The following is a 20213-nucleotide window of genomic DNA, read 5'->3' on the forward strand; positions in this document are numbered from 1 at the left end:
AGCCCAGACAGACAGGGCCTTAGTGATGCATGTCCTCCATCCCAAGTTGGCCGTATGGGGCATGGTGCTGGGGACTTCCTCTCTCCTGGTCTCGCCACACTGAGCGGAAGCCCAGGCATGGTGTAACTGGGGCTGGATGCCCACCGTGCTGCTTCAGTGTGCTTGCTTTTGCTGCTTAGCCTGTCTCAGACTTTCAGTGAGATCTTGGGACAAGGGACGTCTCCCACCCTTTCCCCTTTGTGTTCAGCCCCTACCTCACTTCACAGTTGTACCTGCTTTGTCCCAGCACCTTTGCTCACCTCCTGCCCTCTGATCTTACGACCTTTGACTGTCCCAGTTGAGACTAGGGTCTAATTTCCAGGGAGGAGCAGAGCCATCTTTGAGCCCCGCCTCTTCCTGTTCACCAGCCCTGTCACCTCCTTGCAAATATTCTTACCGTTGTGGGTCAGCTGGCACCTGGGTCTGATCCCCACTCTCCCACCAGAATCCGTAGGTAACACTGTGGGGCCCCCAGGTGTGTTCACCGTCACTCACTCCCCTTCTGCGCCCTGTTGTGTCTCCAGAGCATTAAGGAGGGGCTTTGTGCACCAGCCCCTGGCCCAGAGCAAGGTGTAAGCAGAGCTGGTGGGCACTGGCACAGATCCCCAGAAGCCCCCTGAAAGGGAGCCATGGGAGAGAGACCCTTGGGAGCTCGCCACCGGGGCTGGAGAGTGATAGCAGTGTATGTGTACCATCTGGTGTGGCCATGCTGAGGGCTCCACATTGGTGCTGGGTGGAGTGGGCGGCGGGGGCACACCTGGCTGAGGAGCCCTGTAAGCAAAGGCCTGGGGGCATTCAGGCAATCCCGAATGGTCTTCCCCATGCCCAGGTTCCTGGTTCAGCCCGGATGGCAGTTGTGAGCAAGTGCACCCCACCCCTTGATATGCTCTGGGCCACTGGGGCAAGGGCCGAGGAGGTGTGAGGTCAACTCTTAGGGTCCAGCACCCCCAGTCCTGGTCACTAGGGCCTCCCTGTGGTTTCCTGTGGTGGGAAGGTGCCATGGGAATTGGGTAGGATGAGGGTAACCAGGCGGGGCGGGTGCAACTTGTCCAGAGCACGTCCTGGCGAGCCCAGACGGGTTGTGGCTTTGGCTCCAAGCTTCTGATACCTGGATCTTGCCTGCCACGACCAAGGCTGTGCTCTGAGGCTTGTGCCCAGCATGCGGGCTCTGCTGGGGAGAGGAGGGGCAACAGGAGACCCCAGGGACTCTGGAGTCCCTGGCCTCTGTGGATCGGCTAACTACTCCGTCTCGGTCTTGCTTTGTTTGGTCTCTGTCTCCACCTGTGTGTCTCTGTGTCTCTCGGACCCCGTTTCCCTGTCCCAGTCCCCTTATGGAGGCAAGTTGGAAATTCTAGGTCTGGAACGGAACATCCCTATACATCCTCTGGTCTCAGTAGTCCCTGCCCCCTACTCAGGTTTAGAGAATGACCTGGGGGCCTCTTGTACTCTCTCCCTACAGTGTGACTGGTGGGTTATCCTTGGAGTCACTAGGGGATCGATGAGGAGCCTGGGTTTTCACAGGGGTCGGAAGGTCTGGGTGGTCATTGCACAGTCCAAGGGTGGGGGGTATCTGTTGAACTAGGCTCTGGGTGGTCAACGATGATGAGTGGTGGTCTTGGTCAACGATGATGAGTGGTGGTCTTGGTCGTGAGTGGGGGCCAGGAGGTGGCATGTGGGCAATAAGACATTGGTGGGTACCAGCTAATTGACTCTGCCCTTCTCTCTGTCACAGGTTGATTGTCCTGGACTGTGGCTGGCTGTGGTGCTGGAGCCCTGGATGGCCCCTGAGCCAGCCTCAGGGAGAACGATGGTGCCCCTCGTGCCTGCACTCGTGATGCTTGGTTTGGTGGCGGGTGCCCATGGCGACAGTAAGTCTGACCTCTCAAGGCATGGGATCTCCCAGATGGAAAGGTGCATTTCTCCCAGCAGGACTCTGGAAGGGGGGATGAGGCCGGCCACTAGGAGAGACAGGATGGCTAGATACACCTCCAGACCTTCTGTCCTAGAGAGACCCCCCCCACGCACACTTGGAGACCGCCCCCCTCCAAGTAATACTCCAGCCCCGTTCTTCCTTGGAGCATCCTGTGGAATACCCGCATGTCTCTTAAGGTGCTCCAGGGTGGGGCGTGTCTGAGTGTGACCCTGTTTATGGGGTGGAGGTGAGACATGTCCAGGATTCGTGTGGTCATTAATGATGTGCTCAGGCGTGTACTGTGTCCACCACTGTGGACCTGTGCAGAAGGCACAGTGTGGGCCATGTCAGTGTTGGTGTGGGAATGGGGGGCTGCACACAGGAACATGTATGGACATGTGAGTGGGATGCCAGAGGTGTGCACAGGTCCAGGGAACGATGGGAAGGCGAGCCACCATAGCCCTTCCCCTGGGCCAGACCTGTGTGTAGACACTGAGCACTTCCTTCCCCTCCCCACTTCAAGGCAGAGGGGCATCCCCCTCCCCCAGCCCCTCAGCCCTGAGAATGGGGGAAGATTGCACTTGGCCACAGGAAGCTGGGCTCCAGCGCCCCTCTCTGTGTATGGGGGGAGATGGGATTGTCCCCTGCCCAGATCCAACTCCGAACTTTGGTCCCTTTCCTGCCGCCCTTCCCCCTGCCTGGCACTACAAGACTGGCCGCAGCCCGCCCCGTTGCCATGGTTACCATTGCTTGGTTACCGGTGGGAGGCGGGGCACAGGGCAGATTTAGCCAATCTGCACACTGAGGGGGAGGGGCGAGGTCGGAGCCAAGGTCCCTGGGGAACAGAGCTGTTCCCATCCTGTCCGGAGCCCAGAGGTGGCAAAGGGCCAACCTGGGGGTCAGCGCAGGGGTCAGCAGGCCATAGGGTTCCCCCACCCCCCTCTCCCTGTGTCTGGGAGTAGAGCTCTCTTCTTGCCCCAACCAAACCCTTTCTCCTAATGGCTCATTAATTATTCAGGACCAGATCCTGGAGGAGGTGGGACTGGAGCGCCCCGCCCTTTGTCCTCCAGGTTGGGTGGGGCCAGAAGAGCAAGGAGAAGGAGAGGGAATTCCTCCTGGGGCGCGGGGTGAGGGGTAATGGGAGCCTTGAAGTGCGGGTGATGAGAGGGCTGGGCTAGCAGGAACAGGGAGGGGTTAGGGGGTGCAGGTGATCTCCAGCCCGGTTGGGGCTGCTGGGAGAGAGCTTGAGCCTGCAGGTGCAGGCTGGGTGGGACTGACAGTGGCACGGAGGCTAAGGCTTGTGAGGGCCAGCCCTTGGACACTGAAGTCTTGGCCTTGCTCCCGCACCCTCACTCTGGACGCTCTTAGGGCCTTCAAATGGGAGCTTGAGAGCAGAGGGAGGACCACCCGGCCGGGCTTTTGGAGACAATACGTCTTGGGAGCATAACTGTCTTCCCTCCTACTCAGACCTAACATGCTGGAACCTGTACCCTCACCCTCATCCTCCCAGACCTGCCCGTCTTTCTGTGTTCTCTCTCCTGGTGAATGGCTTTCCCACCCACCCAGCCACCCAAGTCAGAAACCTGGGCCTCCTCCCAGCCTCCTCCCTCTCTCATACCCACATCTAATCCATCACCAAGTGCCGCTGTTTCTCCCTTCTGAATATCTTTGGAATGCATCCACCTCTCTCTCTGCTGCCCTCACCCAAGCCATGCTCGGCTCTTGCTGGGGCTTTTGCAGGCAGCAACCTCCTAGTGGCTTCCCTGTCTCCAGTCTCTGTCCTCAGCGTCCAGTCTCTGTTCCATGGTAGGAGTCATGTTGCAAAATGAAAGCCTGATCGTGTCGCCCCTAATTTTAAGATCGCTCGCTCTCTTCCCCTGTCACCTTTAGGATCCAGCCTTGAGGTCCAGGCCCTGCATCTTTAAGCCTCTGCCAACCTCATCCTTCACCTGCCCCACCCCACGCCCCCGCGGTGCTGACTTCTCGGTTGCTCCCATGCTCCCAGGCCTCTGTTCCTTCTGCTTCCTCTGATAGGAACCCTCTTCCCCATCCCGTTCACCTGATGAGTTCCCACTCACCTGGAGCCATCACCTCCTCTAGGAGCCTGGGTCATGTGCTGCTCCCCTGGGCACCTGTGACTGCTTCAGGTCTGTCTGTCCCATTGGACTGCGAGTCCTGAGGGGTCAGACCATTGTCCAGTTCAGGGCCTGGAGTGTGGTAGATGAGTGAGTGTAGGGGTGGAGTCAGGCCTGAACCCCTAGTAGGACTCAGGGGGCAGGGCAGAACAATTTTTAGAGCAGAGGCCAAGAACCTCCATGCTGGTCCCTTAAGGACCAAAGACCAGGGTGTTGAAGGTAGGAACCAGCTGGAGATGCTGAAATAGGTGAGTTGGGCTCTGCTCCCAGGCAGAGAGCCACGGGAGAGGGGCGTGGGCTGGGAGCTGTGATGACCTGACCCCAGGAACACTGCACATACGTTTGGATCTGTCCCCCGCGTCATGGCCAGGCTCGGGCTGGGCCTGGGAGACTGCTAGCTGGGGCGAGTAGTCAGCGTGGACAGAGCTGCTGCAAAAGGTAGGGCAGGCGCCCCAGAGAATTGACGACTGGAGCAGTGGAGCGCAGAGCGGACAAATGTGTTTCTATAGGCCTCTTAACGAGACAAATGAATGGGGGCCCTGGCCTCTGAGGGGAGTGCAGGGAAGGGGGGCGGAGAAGCAGCTGCCAAGGGTTAGCCCAGAGGCCCCGGCGTCAATGCCGAGTCAGCTCCGATGGGGACCTGGGCACGTGGGGCTCGGCGGCTCCCCCAGCTGGGGCTCGTGGCTTCTCACGAGGGAGGCTCGTGGGGCCAGAGGTGGTCCTGAGCAGGAATAGGTTTCTGCTGATCCGCTGTGTGCATGTCAGGTGCTCGGTGGGAAGAATCCACACAGGCCTGCCTTCGGAGCCCGCAGTGTGGGTTACTACAGCATCCACTGTGCTGGGGTGGTGCTGACACAGAGGTAGTGACCTAAGCATCTTTGGGGGGAGAGGTGTAGGGGGGCTTCCTAGAAAACAGGAGCCCTGAAAGTTAAGTGGGCATTTGCTAATGGGGACCATTGCCTGATGAGATGAGATTAGGGGGAAGAAGCAGGAATGGGCCTGGGCTTCTCACTGGAGCCCATGGGAGGACCATCATGAGGACCATCGCCCTTTTGTCCCCAGACAGCTTAGCACAGTCCAGTTACTTGGAATCATAGGAGCCCAGAGGAGGATGCCTGATGGCTAGGAGTGTAGGTAGGGGCAGAGGCCTAAGTAGCTGAGGATGTATCTGTCATATCACCACCCCCACCCAGCCTGGGGAGCTGGAACATGGCAGGGTGCTGCACGCAGTTCTGCGGTGCCCTCCTCCTCATCCTTGGGGAGGCAGGACCTGGTGGGCCAGCTAGACTCTGCCCTCCATGGAACTTCCGGCAGGTTGCTTTCTCTGTCAGGGCCTGTTTTCCTATTGCACAATGAGGATAATCACTTCTACCTGGAAAGGTTAACTGAGGTCACATGTTCAAGGCACCTGGCACTTAGTATGTGCTCCCTCCATCCTAGGCCATGACCTGGGGCTCCCAGTGTGTCCCCTGGGAAACCAGCGTTGTCTCTGAGCGGGCTTCCCTCCTGGGGATGCCAGGAGTGGTCACAGGAGCCAGCATTAATGAGTCCCCAGCTCATCAGACTGTTCAGGGCCTGGGAAACCCGCCTCCCTCCCCTGCCTCACCACCCCTTGCTGCTGCGTGTATGTGTGCTCTGCAGGGAAGGCACAAAATAGGTGGCACAGTTTGGCTGGACCCTGGGAGGTGTGGGGGGGCCCCCCACCCCAACCCCCGCCCAGGCCAGCCCACTTGTTTCCTTTCTTAGGCCACTCCCTCCCACTTTGCGTGGGCTCAGCTACCTGCGCGAGTCCAGGGCATGCCCCTGGGGGCTGCTGCCCAAAGACCTGTGCAGCCCACGACCTCCATGTGCTAGGGGAGGGGAGGTGGACCCACATCCTGGTGGGGCAAAAAGCCCCTCCGGACACGTGGTCTTCAGAAGTTCTGTTCAGACCCTCCCCGAACACTAGCTCTGGGTCTGTACTGGGTGAAGTAGTCAAGTCACCTGATTTTGCCTGCCTGCCTGGGGACCTGACTGGTCACTGTGGCCCACGGGCTGCGGGACACAGAGCAGGCTCCCACAGGCTTGAGAGTAGGGTGCACAAGAGGGGCAGGGCACGCACGAAGGCAAGGGGTTGCCCACAGACCTGGGTGGGTGATGTGGCCACAGGGCCTGAGCTGTGTCCTGCACAGTGCTCGGCCTGTGGCAGGTGCTTTTTTTTTTTGAAAGAGTCAAGAAAGCCTGGAGAAGTTAGCAGGAGTGAGTGTGGGGAAGGGAGCGGGGAGACAAATGTCAGCACAGGGTTTGTGCTCCCCAAAAGTCCGCCTGGTGAAGAGAGGCGAGGGTTTGGCAGGGCTGCGGGAAGAGAGGTGCCCACCCGTGGGGGTGAGTGGGCTGAGGGAAATGAGGGGCTGGTCTGTTGGAGGGGAGGTCCTGCCCCCTGGGCTGCCCCGGGCCCGTGTGCTGCCAGTCTTGCCAGAGCCTGGTGGGTGGGTGGGCTGGGCAGGGCTCTGGCCCCTCTCCAGCCTCCGGGGCGGGTGGTGGGGTCCACCTCCTTGATGGCCCCAGGCCTTGGGCGCCATCCAGCCTCTCCTGTACTCAGGCCTTCCCCTTCCTCTCTCTCCCTCTCCCCCCCCCCACCGCCCCCCCATACCTGGCTGCCTCCCCAGCTTCTGGTTCTTTGTTTGGCGTGGAGGCCCTGCCCCCAGGCACACTCACCCGGCCATTCTGGTTCAGCAGGTTCCAGCCTCTGGTTTCTGCAGCTGACACGTTGAGGCAGGAGTTTCACCCAGGGCTTCTCTCCCCAGCGGGCAGCAGGGGCTCCCCAGTGTGGTGTGTGAGGGGCCGAGGTCTCCATCCTCTGCAGGCCTTCCCTTGTGGTTGGGTCACCTTCACTTGCCCGCCCCACCCCCCTGTACCAGGAATGGGGTCGGGCGCTGGGACCGGGGAGAAGCAAGGCAGGCGTGGTATCTGCCCTACTCAGGGTTATTGTTCTCTGTCGGGAAGCAGCCACGAATTAAATACTCCTCCAAAGTGTGGAGAAAGTAATAACCTCACACGTGTACATAACAAACCATGAGCAGTGCTGTGAGAGGCAGTGGGAGTCTCCAGAGAGCCTAAAACCCAGAACTGAGCTAGTGGAGGTGGGGGCCACAACAGGGGCACCAAGGAAGGTTTTCTGAGGAAATGATGTTTAAATTGAGATCAGAAAGGTGAATAGGAGGTAGTGGGTAAAGAGGTAGTCTAAGAGGTTTGTGGCAGAAGGAACGGCTTATGCAAAGGCCCTGAGGCGCAGGGGGACATTGCTTATCCAGTGGACGGGAAGCCAGGGCTCTGGGGGGTGTGAAGGGCTGGGGTGAGACCTGGCAGGGCTCCAGGTCTGAACTCCATCATGACGGGAGTTTAAATCTTGGGATTTAAATCTTGGGAGGCCTTTGGAAGGTTTTGATCAGGGAAGAGGCTGCTGCTTCACTCTGGCTGCTGAATAGAGACTAGGGACGCAGCTGGTTAGGTTGGTGGAGTGTCCAGTCGAGAGAGGGTGATGGCAGTGCAGAAGGAGAGCAGGGAGCTGCTGTCTGGAGGTGTGGGGGAGGGGCGTGCAGTGTGCAGGGGGGTGGGCAGGAGACTCTTCCCCACCCCCAAGTTGGGCAGGGGCGTCCTATCTGAGAGGATCTCACTGAGAGGACAGGCTCTGCAGACAACTGCAGACTGGGAGAGTCCGGAACCTCCTTCAGAGGGCAGTCGAGGCAAACTGAGGCTTCCTGAACCTTTGTGATGTCCCCATACCCCTCGGGCCCCCAGCAGGTTTGTGTGTTTCCCCAATAAAGCTGCCCTCGCCCCCTCTGGGTATTCCAAGAGCAGTCAGGTAGGTCCCCGCGTCTCCTTCCTCCAGGGGGGCCCTGGGTGCTGTAGGATGTGCTTAGGATTTGGAATCCTGGATCAAACCCTAGCTCTACTCCAGATCCGTCTGTGATTTGTCTGTTGTTTAACCTTCTGAGCCTCCATTTCTGCATCTCTAAAACGGGGGTGATAAGACTACTGATGCTAAGGAGGGTGATGGCTGCCCACGGGCAAGGTCCACCACGTGTCCAGCCTGTGCAAGCAGCCTGCAGACATCATCACATTTCGTGTGCACAGATCCCTATCACTAGCACCATTTTGCAGATGAGGCTCAGAGATGGTGAGTGACTTTCTTAATAATTACATAAAACCTCCAGAGCCCACTGGACCCTGGGGTGCTGGGTAAGATGGGCCCCTCCCTGCTCCCTGCAAGGCTGAGCCCTCCCAGCTCTCTGTACCTGCAGCTGTCACTCCCGACCCTGGTGGTCCCCCAGACCCTTCCCTCCTCAGAGACTCTGCCCCATCTGCTGTCCCTCTTCTCTCCACTGATCAGCACCTTCTCCCTCTGCTGGCTCCTTCCCATCAGCATTAAATAAATAAATAAATATTATCTTTCACATCTTAGGAAAAAGAGAAACAAGAGTAGGAATTTCCTTGGTGGTCCAGTGGTAAAGAATCCACCTTGCACTGCAGCGGACGCGGGTTCTATCCCTGGTCAGGGAACTAAGATTCCCACATGCCGCGGGGCAGCTACGCCCCTGTGACACAGTTACAGAGCTCGCGTGCCCTGGAGCCTGTGCACCACAACTAGTGAGAGAAAACCCGCACGCCACAACCAGACAGAAGCCCCCACACACCACAACGAAGATCCCGCATGCCTCAACAAAGATCCCACGTGCCGCAACTAAGACCCAACACAGCCAAAAATAAATTAAATAAATAATAAATAAATCTTAAAAAAAAAAGAAGCAAGAATGTAAAAACCTCCCTTCAGCCCATCCTCCAGGTGCCATCTTCTCTTTATCTTCCCCATCACAGCCAATCTTCTTTTTTTTTTTTTTTTTGACAGCATTGGATCTTTGTTGCTGTGTGTGGGCTTTCTCTAGTTGCGGGCGGGCAGGGGCTACTCTTCGTTGCGGTGCACAATGGGCTTCTCATTGCAGTGGCTTCTCTTGTTGTGGAGCACAGGCTCTAGGCGCACAGGCTTCTGTAGTTGTGGCACACAGGCTCAGTAACTGTGGCTCGCGGGCTCTAGAGCACAGGCTCAGTAGTTGTGGCGCATGGGCTTAGTTGCTCCGCAGCATGTGGGAACCTTCCCAGACCAGGGATCGAACCCCCGCCATGTCCCCTGCATTGGCAGCTGGGTTCTTAACCACTGCACCACCAGGGAAGTCCCCAGTGTTCTTTAAATAGTCACTGTACTCTGCTCTCCACTTCTTCACCTCTTGCTCCTTGACATTCTTTGGTCTGGCTTTGGCCCCTGCCACCCCACTGACTCTGCTCTTGACAAGGCCCCCAACTATATCAATGTGAACTGTTTCTGGCAGGTGTCTTGGAGTCATATAGGCTTGAATTCAAATCTCAGATGTGCCGCTTATTGGATGTGTGACCTTGGGCTAGTGACTTGACCTCTCTGTGCCTCTAAACTGGGGATAACAACAGTGAAGGACTAAATGAGATAAAGTACCTGGTGCAGAGTGGGATTATCATCATTGAACAAACATGTTTTTGTTCCAGAGACCAGACCAGGCCTGGGCTCATCGGCACCGAGCAGGTGGTCTGAAATGTCATTTCTCATGGTAGCAGCCTTCCTGGAGCTGTTCATTGGTCTGATTAATCGGAAATGGATCCGCTATCAGGATTAGCAAGGCATTTCTACATCTTAATGAAGGCCGGGTTTCCAGGGTCTTGTGACCCTGGGTGGTGGGATTCCAGGTTGGCCCTGGTGTGTGTATCAAGGTGACGTGGGTGGGCATGGCAGTACAGTGTCCAAGCCCCCTCCCTTCTCCCCCTCCCCCTGCCTCTCTGTGGACACTTTGGGGAGACGTCCAAGCCATCGGAAGGCAATAACCCAGCCAGTGGGAGCCAGGTGGGGAGGGCAGATTTACAGGACAGCATTCACCTGGGAAGACATCCAGAGAAACTTAGGAGGTGGAATGTCTAGGCCTTCAGGACTGATGGTGTGTGGGGGCCAGGGAGAGGTGGAGTCACGGTTTCTGGCTTGAGCCTTGCGGTGGATGGAGGTACCATCACCCTGGTGGAGAGCAGTGGGGGAGGGACGCATCCAGGGGAGATGCTAGGGCTGTTCCCAGCAGCTCTCAGCATGCCTTTGTCCTAGAGCTTGGAATTGATGGGGGGATGGGAGACAGAAGAGTGTAGTAGTTAAAGTATGGACTCCAGACTCAGTCGCCTGGGTTCAAATCTTGGCTCTGCCACTAACCAGCTGTCATGTTAGGCAAATCCCTTAATCTCTGTGTGTCTTGACTTCCTTCTCTATAAGCACAGATAAGTGTAGCACCCAGCTCATGTTCTCACAGCTCTTTGAAGAGTGCCTGGCACATAAGAAGCACTGCATAAGGGTTAGGCGTCGCTACTGTTATTTCCTCTATAGATCTTTCTTGCCCCCCACCCCATGCCTGCCCCCTGTAGTACAGGCCATGTTGGCAGTGACTGTGCCATGATGACTTGGTGTCTCTATCTCTCCAGGCAAACCTGTCTTCATTAAGGTCCCTGAGGACCAGACTGGGCTGTCAGGAGGGGTGGCCTCCTTCGTGTGCCAAGCCACAGGGGAACCCAAGCCGCGCATCACATGGATGAAGAAGGGGAAGAAAGTCAGCTCCCAGCGCTTCGAGGTACAGTCTCGGGTGGGAAGGGGCAGGCAGGGCTCCAGGTCTGCCTATTCTGGGGTCTGGTCCTACCTCACCTGCTCTTGGTCTCCCTCCTTGGGGGCCTTTTGGCAGTGAGAGGATGGCTGACCCTGAGCAGGCTTCTGTGTCCTGAGCAGGCTGTGACCACGTGTCTGTCCTGCGGCAGGTAATTGAGTTTGACGACGGGGCAGGGTCCGTGCTGCGAATCCAGCCATTGCGGGTGCAGCGAGATGAAGCCATCTATGAGTGCACGGCCACCAACAGTCTGGGAGAGATCAACACTAGTGCCAAGCTCTCAGTGCTCGAAGGTACGTGCTGGGGAGGGATGGGGCCTGGTGGGTGCGGAGACTGATGCAGGGATGAGCCAGCCAGCCAGGCCCGTCCCCACCGTGGGCTGGGGTGTTTTTATGGAAAGGAAAACTACTGGCCATCCTGGGGTCAGCGAAGGTCAGTGGTGGGCAGGGACGGTCACTGGATTTTTGGCCTGTGCCAAAGCCCGCTGTGTGCCTCGTGTCTTTGTGTTCTGCAGAGCCGGGATGTTGCTCGGTGGGTCTGGGGACTGACTTGAGGTGTGGGGCTGCAGCTACATATCGTTTGGGGTACATGACTCGTGGCAGTGGTTGTGATTTTCATGTGGAACCTGGCAGTAGGCCTCAGAGAGGTGTGTTCCCAGTCACCGTTAGGAGCAAGGGCCCTAAGCTGGAGGCTGGGGCTCCGTATGTGGACTTTAATGACTTCTCTCACTCTGCGGCTCCTCCGTTCATTCACAAACACTCCCTAATGCTGCCTTGTGTCCTGAGAGTTATCTGACCCGGTCCTGCCCTTGAGACTTCAGTCTTCCAATAAGTCCTGCGGGTGTGGCCCAGGGGACTGTGGGGCAGGGTACAGCGTAGAAGGGAGCTGTGGTCTGAGTCCTGGGGACAAGTGGGAGTTGGGTTGGGGACCTCGGCAGGGGAATAGCATCAGCATGTGCCAAGGCCCAGAGGCAGGAGAGAATGGTGCTTTCAAGGAACTCTGAGTGGTTCCGTTTGGTTTTGGGGTGGGGGGGTCACTGGAGGACACAGAGAAACGGGGAAGAGTAATTCAACGTGAGCCTGGAGAGACTGGAGGGCAGATGACACAGGACCAGGCTGAGAAATGAACACTTTCCTGGGGATATAGGAAGCCACAAATAGAGAGTGACATGATCGCCCCCCCCACCCCAGCCATGATGGAGTCACCAGTCTGAATGTGTCTGCCTGTATTTTCAAAATATGGCATTGATTGTTGCTTTTTTTAAAAAAAAATTACAGTAACAATACCTGTTCACTGTTGAAAATTTGGTAAGTATAAAATAACACATAGGAAAAAATAAAAATCACCTGTTTCTCTTACCTCTACTATTAACTTTTGGTTATTTCCTTACAGTCCATTTTCTGTGCATGCATGATATATGTAACAAAAACAGGATTACATTCTGCTCAATGATTTGTGGACTGCTTTTTAAAAAAACATTTCATGAACATCTTCCTCGCCATTTTTTTCTGCATCATTATTTTTAATGGCTGTGGGTAAGTGTCACGTGCAAGTACCCTAATTTATTTAGCCACTCCCTTATTGTTGGACACATATGTTGTTTCCAGTTTTTTGCTTTTATAAATAAGGTGCTATACGCTTCCTTGCAGATAAGATGTGTTCACCTTCCTGATTATTTCCTTATTCTAGATGCATGGAAGTGGAGTTGCTGGATCAAAGTGCACATGCGATTTTAAGCCTTTTCAGTATTTCCAGAAGACTGTGTCAGTTTACACTCCCACCAAGCAGGGCATAAGAGGGGCCTCTTTTCTGCTTATCCTCACCAGCAGTGGGAATTATCATTTTAAAAAGTCTTCGCGGGCCTCCCTGGTGGCGCAGTGGTTGAGAGTCCGCCTGCCGATGCAGGGGATACGGGTTCGTGCCCCGGTCTGGGAGGATCCCATATGCCGCGGAGCGGCTGGGCCCGTGAGCCATGGCCGCTGAGCCTGTGCGTCCGGAGCCTGTGCTCCGCAACGGGAGAGGCCACAACAGTGAGAGGCCCGCGTACAGCAAAAAAAAAAAAAAAAAAAAAAAAAGTCTTCGCTAAGTTAATAGGCAAAAAATGGCATCTCAATTTAATTTGCATTTCTTTGATTACAGAGCAGTTGAACGTCTTTTCATATTGGCCATTTTTACGTTGTGGCTTTATGTGTTCACACACACGTCCATTCAGTAACTCCTTTGTGACTGTGTGTCTGCTGCGAGGCGGGGCAGGGCCCTCCAGCTTAGAGGGGCAGTGGAGGACAGTGGTTAAGAGCAGGGCCTCTCGACCACTTACTCTCTCACCTTGTGACCTCAGGCAAGTAACCATGCCTCTGAGCCTCATTTGCTCGATCTGTAAATAGGGACGTAGTACTTGCCACCCAGGCTGGTAGGGAGGATTAAATAGGAGTTAAGCACCTTGCCGGATTCCAGCATGAATGGTAGCTGCTATTGGGCTGGAAGCAGCACATCGCAAGGGCCAGACGTGTGAGCTGGCTGTACCTGGCGTCTCTGCTGCCTGGCATCATCTGGGTGATACAGCCCCCACCATCCACTCCTGTGGGGGGCGGGGGGCCCAGAGGACAGGCCCTGGGCCAAGATCCCTGATGGTTGAGTGCTTTCAGGGTGCTCCCTGCCACCCCTGACCTCAGTTTCCCCACTTATGACCTCAGGACAGGTATTTCAGCACTACCCTCCCTCCTGTTGCTGCCTGCCCCAGCAGGAGCCATCTGCCTTGCCCTGGCATTTGGGAGGTGGCTGAAGGGCCAGACTGTGGCTCCCACCCCAGAGGGCATCTCTCAGGCCCTCATATTAAGGGAAAGAGAGCCTTCTTATTAGTGTTGGAAGAAAAGTCCCCCCAAAGCCCCTACACCCCAGTTTTGGCCCTTGCTCTCCCCAAGTCCTCTGTCGGCACTCTCCTATCCCCACCTCTGCCCTGGGCAGCTTTATCTTTTAAAGGGTTGAGGAGGATTGGGATGTTCTTGCAGGGGCTGAGGTAAGGGGGTTCAGACTTGCAGGGGTCTGTCCTTCTAGAGGGGCCTTCTTGGATGAGGGTTTCTCTAGCAGGGGTCTGGGGTCTGTTTGTGCTTCTCGGGGTGGGAGATGTCTGATGAGGTTGGGAAGCGTGTAGGGCCCTACCCGTGTGCCTGGCCCAGCCGAGATGGAGCCGTGGGCCTGAATGAGCCCCTGCTGCTCCTGAAACACAGCACCCGCAAGATGAAATGCTGACTTACCATGTTGGTCTGCATAACCTTGATCGTCTGGCTCTGGGCATGGCAGAAAGGAGGGGAGAGGGAGGCCTCAAAGGTGCCAGGGGGCGGGGCCAGAGGAAAGCAGCCCCGCCCTGCTGCGCCAGGCCTCCTGTGCTGGCCAGAGAAGCTGGGTGTGTGTAGGAGTTGGGTGAAAGTATGGTGTGACTACAGCTGTGGGCTGGGGCCAGAAGACAGCCAGGGTCACTCCTGGGAGGAGGGCTGGGGAGAGGATGAAGCCGGCTTGGGGGCTGGGAATAAAGGTTGAGTCCCTTACCCGCATCATAAACTGCCTATGGCTCACCACACACTGGGCTCTTCAGGGGAGTGGCCCAGGGCTCTCTGGGGTGACTTGGCTCAGGTGAGGGGTTGCTGCCTCCCAGGCCTACGAGTCCACGCCAAGCTCTCTGCCCTGCCTTGCTCTGTGCCATGCCCAGCTCCCCTCACACTCCGGGAGCACCCCACACCCCTCCCACTTCGTGGCCTTTGCAGCCAGCTCTCTGGGCAGGACTGCCACTCCCAGTGAGTCCCGACTGCCCTGTGATGCCCAGCCGGCTGCTCCCCGCCCCCTAGGCCCCGCTGGGTACCGAGTGGGGGTACCCGGCACAAGCTGGCTGGGGGTGAGCCGCCCAGTGTTCCTGTCTGAGTGGTAATTGAAGCCATTAGCGCACCAGTCTCTCCCTCGCCGGGTAATGGCAGGAAAAGCTCTTCTCACGCCGCACTCTTGAGGCTGAATCACTCCCCCTCCAACCCGCCCGCTGCCGCCACTGAGACAGGGAATCTGACATTTTCTCTCGTGAGGGAGGGGGAGTGGAGGGGGAGGGGAGATGGGCCTTGCTTCCTGGCCTTTCCCTCCAGGGTGTGGGGAAGCCAGGAGGGTCCTGGAGCTCAGTCTGGAGGTTGTGGATTCACGTGGGCCAGTAGGTTCCAGCCGGGCGGTACTGGTACTGTGGTCAGGAAAGCCCCAGAGGAGGCCAGACAGCAGAGGTGTGGGCAGGGCCCTGATGACTTGGGCAGGTTCTGGAAGGGCCAAGAAGGAGGAGGAGAAGGGAAAGAGGGGCAAGGAGGAGGGAAGAGGTCGAGGAGCAGGGATAAGCCGTTTCTGACTTTGTGGTGGGCACCTGGCTCTGGGGCCCCCGAGTGCAGGAGGCAGCATTTGCCTCGTGGTCATGGCTACAGCAGGTAGCGTGCACCCTGCGTGTGGTGAGTGCCCTGTGTGCTGTCTGTAAGGCAGTGTGTGTGAGGTGTGTGGTGTGGTGTTACAGTCTTAGGGGCTGTGTGTGCCTTATGGGTTGTATATAAAGCAGGGGGCATACGTCCGGCTGCGTGTGTGTGTGCGCGTGAATGCACACGTGCTTGCGCGTACGCACATCAGGCAGTGTGTGTGGGGTGGGGTGTGTACAGCAGGTGGTGGACACCTTATGGCCTGTGTCTGTGGCGGGGGGAGGGGTGCGCAGCAAGCAGCCTGGGCTGAGTGTGTGCGGTCAGTCTGGTGCTGTGGAGGCCAGAGATGCTGTGTCTGGGCTCATTGTCTCCTGGACCCCACAGGATCCCTGCTCGGAGCTATCGGTCAGCCGGGACAGCTGGACAGAGATGGACGTGGGGCAGAGTGGTCAGGCTGAGCTGTTCGCAGTGCCTCTGAGAACTGCACCTCAGCAGTTCCTCTGCAGCCAGGCCAGAAGGGAGGGGGCCCCAGATAGGGATCCTGCCCAGACCTTGGGACTCTCTCCTCTTCCTCCCCTCCCCTCATCGAGCCCAGGCTCCCTTTCACCTGTTCCCACCAGGCCTTGGTGTCTGCTGACTGGCCAGGACCACACCGCTCAGGCCACACAGGAATCCAGGTGCTCTCATGGAGTGCCTGGCCTTGCCCCCTTTGTTCCGGATAGGCCCTGCGGGAGGCCAGCTGTGAGGCATGTGGGGTCGTGACTGGGGGAGGTGGGCAGTCCGTGCTGGGCTGGGACCCCCAAGCTCCACAGCTGTTCTCACCCTGGTTTTGGGACTGTGGGATGATGGAGGCCCTTTTGAACCCCACCCACCCACAGCCCCTTTGGAAACAGCCTCAGGGACGTGAGGGCTGATGAGCAACATATGACCCTGCCCTGCGGTCCTGGGCTGGCTGAACCTGGAGCGGGGCCAGTACAGAAGCTTGTGTTTTCAGGGTGGGTGGGCGTTTTCGCATGGAGTCATCTCTCCCTGCCCCACCCTCCTCCCTGCCCCTGGCCCAGGCCTGACTTAGGAGGGTGGGGAGTTTGGGTAAAGGGCTACCAGGCAGAGGATGACTCCTTAGGTGGCAAGATGTGCCCCCTTCCTGTTGCCTGCATACGTGTCTAGGTCATGGGCTTGTTTTGAGGAAGCTGGGCCTGTCACCTCCCTGATTTGCATCCATGGAAGATGTAGAAGGAGCCCCAGCAGCTAGAATCCAGGCCGGCTTCTGCTCCTCCCCTCGCAGCTGAGGCATGACCTAAGTGCTTCTGGCCCAGTGACTGTGGGATCTGTGACCTGTCCTTCCACCCCCACCCCCGCCGCATTGTGACTGTAGTCGCATTCAGAACCATGCAGACACGAGGCTCTGCAACCATTTCCTGGAGAGATCTGGGCCCCAGGTGTGGGGCTGGGAGAGGTGTCAGTAGGTGGGCACTGCCAGGAGGGTCTAGAAGATCAGACTCTGGGTTTCTTGGTACCTGGGATCCCCCATTTTTTTCTATCTCTGATTGGCGTTCAAGGTCCAAGCGGACTCCCTTCTGAATGGGTCCACTTGTGGGGTGGCCAGTACACCTGCCTCTTCTGTCAGCCACGGACAGTGGACACGTTCCCTGTGCCTAGCCTGCCCCTCCCACCCCTGTGGTCACGGGTGCTTACATGGCCCTGCTGTGCCCATGGCTCCCTCGCCCACTGCCATCTCCCCCAGCCTCAGGACCACAGCGGAGCCAGCACCTCCGGGAACAGCTAGCCAAGTCGGAGGTTTTAAATGCCCCTGCGTGTGTACCTTCCCCATCCCTGGTGAGGTGCCCCCTCTCTCTGGTTGCCAGGGGAAAGAGGATTTTAATCAGGGGAATGACTTGATAAAATTTATGCTTCAGAAAGGTCCCTGGGGGTACAGAGTGGGGTACAGGGACACCAGGGAGAGGCCGGGGCAGCACTGCAGCCCAGGCAAGAGGTGGTAGTGGCCCAAACCCAGGCAGTGGGTAGGGAAGGAAGGGAGACTGGGTTTCATGCAGTTTAGAGAGAGTGGTGGCCTGCCTGGCCACCTGTGGGACTGGGAAGGCGGGAGACTCGGGGTTGCTGGCTCTGGGCCAGGTAGATGGCAGTGCTATTTTCTAAGGTTCAGGTATGGGAGGAGGACCTGGTTTGAGGGGCAAGTTGATGAGTCCACTTAGAAATCTGTTGTATCGGGTGTGCGCAGGCATTGGAGGTAGGGGTGTCAAGGAGGACTGGCACTCCGAGGGACATGTGGAGATGCAGTTTTGAGGGTGGAGAAATGGCATATCTTAGGGAGCCAGAGCCAAGGGGGAGGAAGAGGGCCCGGATGGAGCCCCAGACGCTAGCTCTCCATGTTGGGAGGGGAGTTTGCATAGGAATCTGGTGAGGAGGTGTCTGAGAGGTAGGGGTGAGTCCGTGGAAGTCAAGAGAAAAGCGTCTGGAAGGAGCAGGGAGGGGTGCTGTCGAGAGGTCAGGCAGGATGAACGATGAGACGTGTCTTTTGGACTTAGCTCCGTGGAGTCATGGTTGACCTTGGTGAGCACGCTGGCAGGAAGCCATGGGGGTGGCAGCTGGGCTGCAGGGACCTGAGGAGTGAGTGGGAGGCTCTCAGTGGTCTGGAGGGACTGGGTCTGAACCTAGGGGAGTAAAGGGATCAAAAGAGTCGTCCTGGAGTGGGACTGAGGTGGGGACCCCAGGAAGAGTTCGCTGTGGTTCAGGGCCCAGAAGCTGGAATGTGGAAAGGGTACAGGCCTGGGGACGGTCCCCAGGTTCACCTGGGTGTGTGTGGCTGGGAGGCCTCACCAACCAGGTTGTGTAGAGCCCTGTGAGGTGCCAGGGAAGCCCTGGAGGTGGGGGACTGCAAGGGGGAGGCCTCGGCTGCTTGGCTGTTCTCAGCTAGCTTGTGCTGCCGACAGGCCCCAAACAGCTCAGACTCAAAAACAAAACAGGCTTTTAAGATGCCAAGTTTGATGAAATCTGAGTGCTAAAAGAGGTGGGAGTTTTCTCTTAGAAAAAGCTGAAAATCAAGCCTGAAAGCTGCGAAGGGAGCCCAAGGCTCCCCAGGCCCCCCTTACTGCCTGGAAGTCTGGGGGTGGGGTGGGGCTCTCTGGGAGAGTGTGGGAGCCTGCGGGTCTGAGGAGCCCTTCCCACCTGCTAGGGGGTGTCTTGGCCCTGACCTTGCTAAGGATGGAGCTGCCTCAGGGACAGGGCCTGAGGCAGCCTTGGTTTCCTTAGAGTGCCAGGAGGGCTGGGGGAACCAGCAGCCCTGCCACCCACGAGGTCCCCTCATGCGTCTCTGTCTGCGTTTCTCGGCTCTGTCCCTGCATGCGTCTCCAGGGACACGTGTGTCAGCATACGTGTTATCTTTGCATGTCTGCACATGTGTGTTTCTGCATCTCTGCGTGCTCTCCCTCTGGATCTGCTTGCATGAGTCTGTTTCCACAGGTGCTTGTCACTGCAGGTGCCCCTCCGCACGCACATGTAGGTTTCTATTTTTGCACCTGTCTCTTTCTCCACGTATATCTCTGTGGGTCCCTGGTTGTGCATGTATCTAGTTGTCTACGTTCAGAGAAGGGGTGAGGCCAGGCCCAACACTCAGGCACGGGGGAGGGGGTCAGGCCTACAGACGGTGCCACCCCAGGGAGCCTGTGTATGTGTGTGCCTGCGTGCGCACAGAGCCGCCAGGATCTGGGTAAACACGGGTGAGAAGTTCGTGCTGACAGACGGTGCCGCCCGCTCCGGGACCCCGCAAGGCGTCCCCATCTGTCCGCTTCCCTGGTGCAGCCCCCTCCCTCTGGCCCAGACTCCGCCTCAGGCATCCCAGGCTGAGCTGGACAAAGAGACCTGTGTGTGCTTTGTAGGGGGCCTCAGCAGCCCCCTCCCCCAGTCATTGCAGCCAGCCTAGGCTGAGCCCCTGTCCACCTCCACCCCAGCTGCATCCATCAGGCCTTAGCTCCAAGCAGCCTTACCTTCCCACTTCTCCCCGGACCACAGCCCTTACTCAGGCAGCCCCTCCCTCCCTTCCACCAGAAAGCTCTCCCTGCCTCTCCTGTTCCAGTGTTTCCTATTCTTGCATCTCCCTCCTCCTTCAGGAAGCCACCAAGATAGCAGGTGAGCTGTGGAGTTGAACTGATCCAGCTCCACCGCTGCTGTGGGGACCTCAGCCAATCTCTTGACCCTCTCTGAGCCTTAGGCTCCCAACACCCATCCTCCAACCCCCCCCACACCCTGTCACCTTCCTCTGCCCAGTGGGGATAGCAGGGAAGAAGGGGTCAGGGTTCCCACTGCAGTATCTAAAGACCATCGCAGTTCATGCACACGTGTGTACCCACCACAGGTACACAGATCTGTGCGGGCAGACACTAGGAATGTGTGCGCCCTACATATGCATACAGGCAGAATCCACAAACGGCTGTAGAGGCTCCCCAGTACCTCTGAGGTCCCCTAAAGTCCCCATGGGTTTCTCTTTCCTTCTCGGGGACCCTTTTATCAGAGGATGGATAGACCTCGCCCCAGAGGCACAGACACTGCGGAAGTCTGGCACTGAGACTGCGAGGCAGGTGTAGGGACTTCCCGGCACTGTGCACACTAGGGGGGCAGCCCCCAGCTACGCGTCGGTTGAGCGTGAAAGAAGCTGGACTTCCTGGGGTTGGGGAGTGGGGTCCTGAGAAGGGGCGCCGTGCCTCCACCCAGGCGGGGGCAGGAGTGGGGGCAGCGGCTCGGACCGCAGATGCGCGCCCCGCGTGGACACGGCATGTGCCGCCTTTCCGCCGCGGCGCAGAGTCTCCGCCGTTGCCATAGTTACCGGCGGCCTGGAAGGGGGAGGGACCCTTCCTCTCCTGGCGCTCCGCAGCCCCTCCGCCCTCAGGACGGGTTTTGAGGGGATTCGGCGTGACCCGTAGATGCATGTGTTGGAACGTGGGTGCATTCCCGAGGGCGGCCATGTGTGGGGGACAGT

At 57.8% G+C, this 20213-nt stretch overlaps 1 protein-coding gene across 2 annotated transcripts in view; it reads left to right on the forward strand.

Annotated features, from left to right (window-relative positions):
* Nucleotides 1-20213, forward strand: part of PTPRF (protein tyrosine phosphatase receptor type F) — an 86274-nt gene that overhangs the window by 12539 nt on the left and 53522 nt on the right. For both annotated transcript variants that reach the window (XM_082613627.1, XM_082613628.1), the window contains exons 3-5: nt 1772-1907; nt 10612-10757; nt 10939-11080. In XM_082613627.1, the coding sequence (XP_082469753.1) occupies nt 1817-1907; nt 10612-10757; nt 10939-11080 (379 nt within the window). In that variant the 5' untranslated portion in view covers nt 1772-1816. The remainder of the gene's footprint in view (nt 1-1771; nt 1908-10611; nt 10758-10938; nt 11081-20213) is intronic.

This window comes from Mesoplodon mirus (assembly GCF_964341445.2).
Source record: "Mesoplodon mirus genome assembly, chromosome: 3".
NCBI classification, from domain to species: Eukaryota; Metazoa; Chordata; class Mammalia; order Artiodactyla; family Ziphiidae; genus Mesoplodon; species Mesoplodon mirus.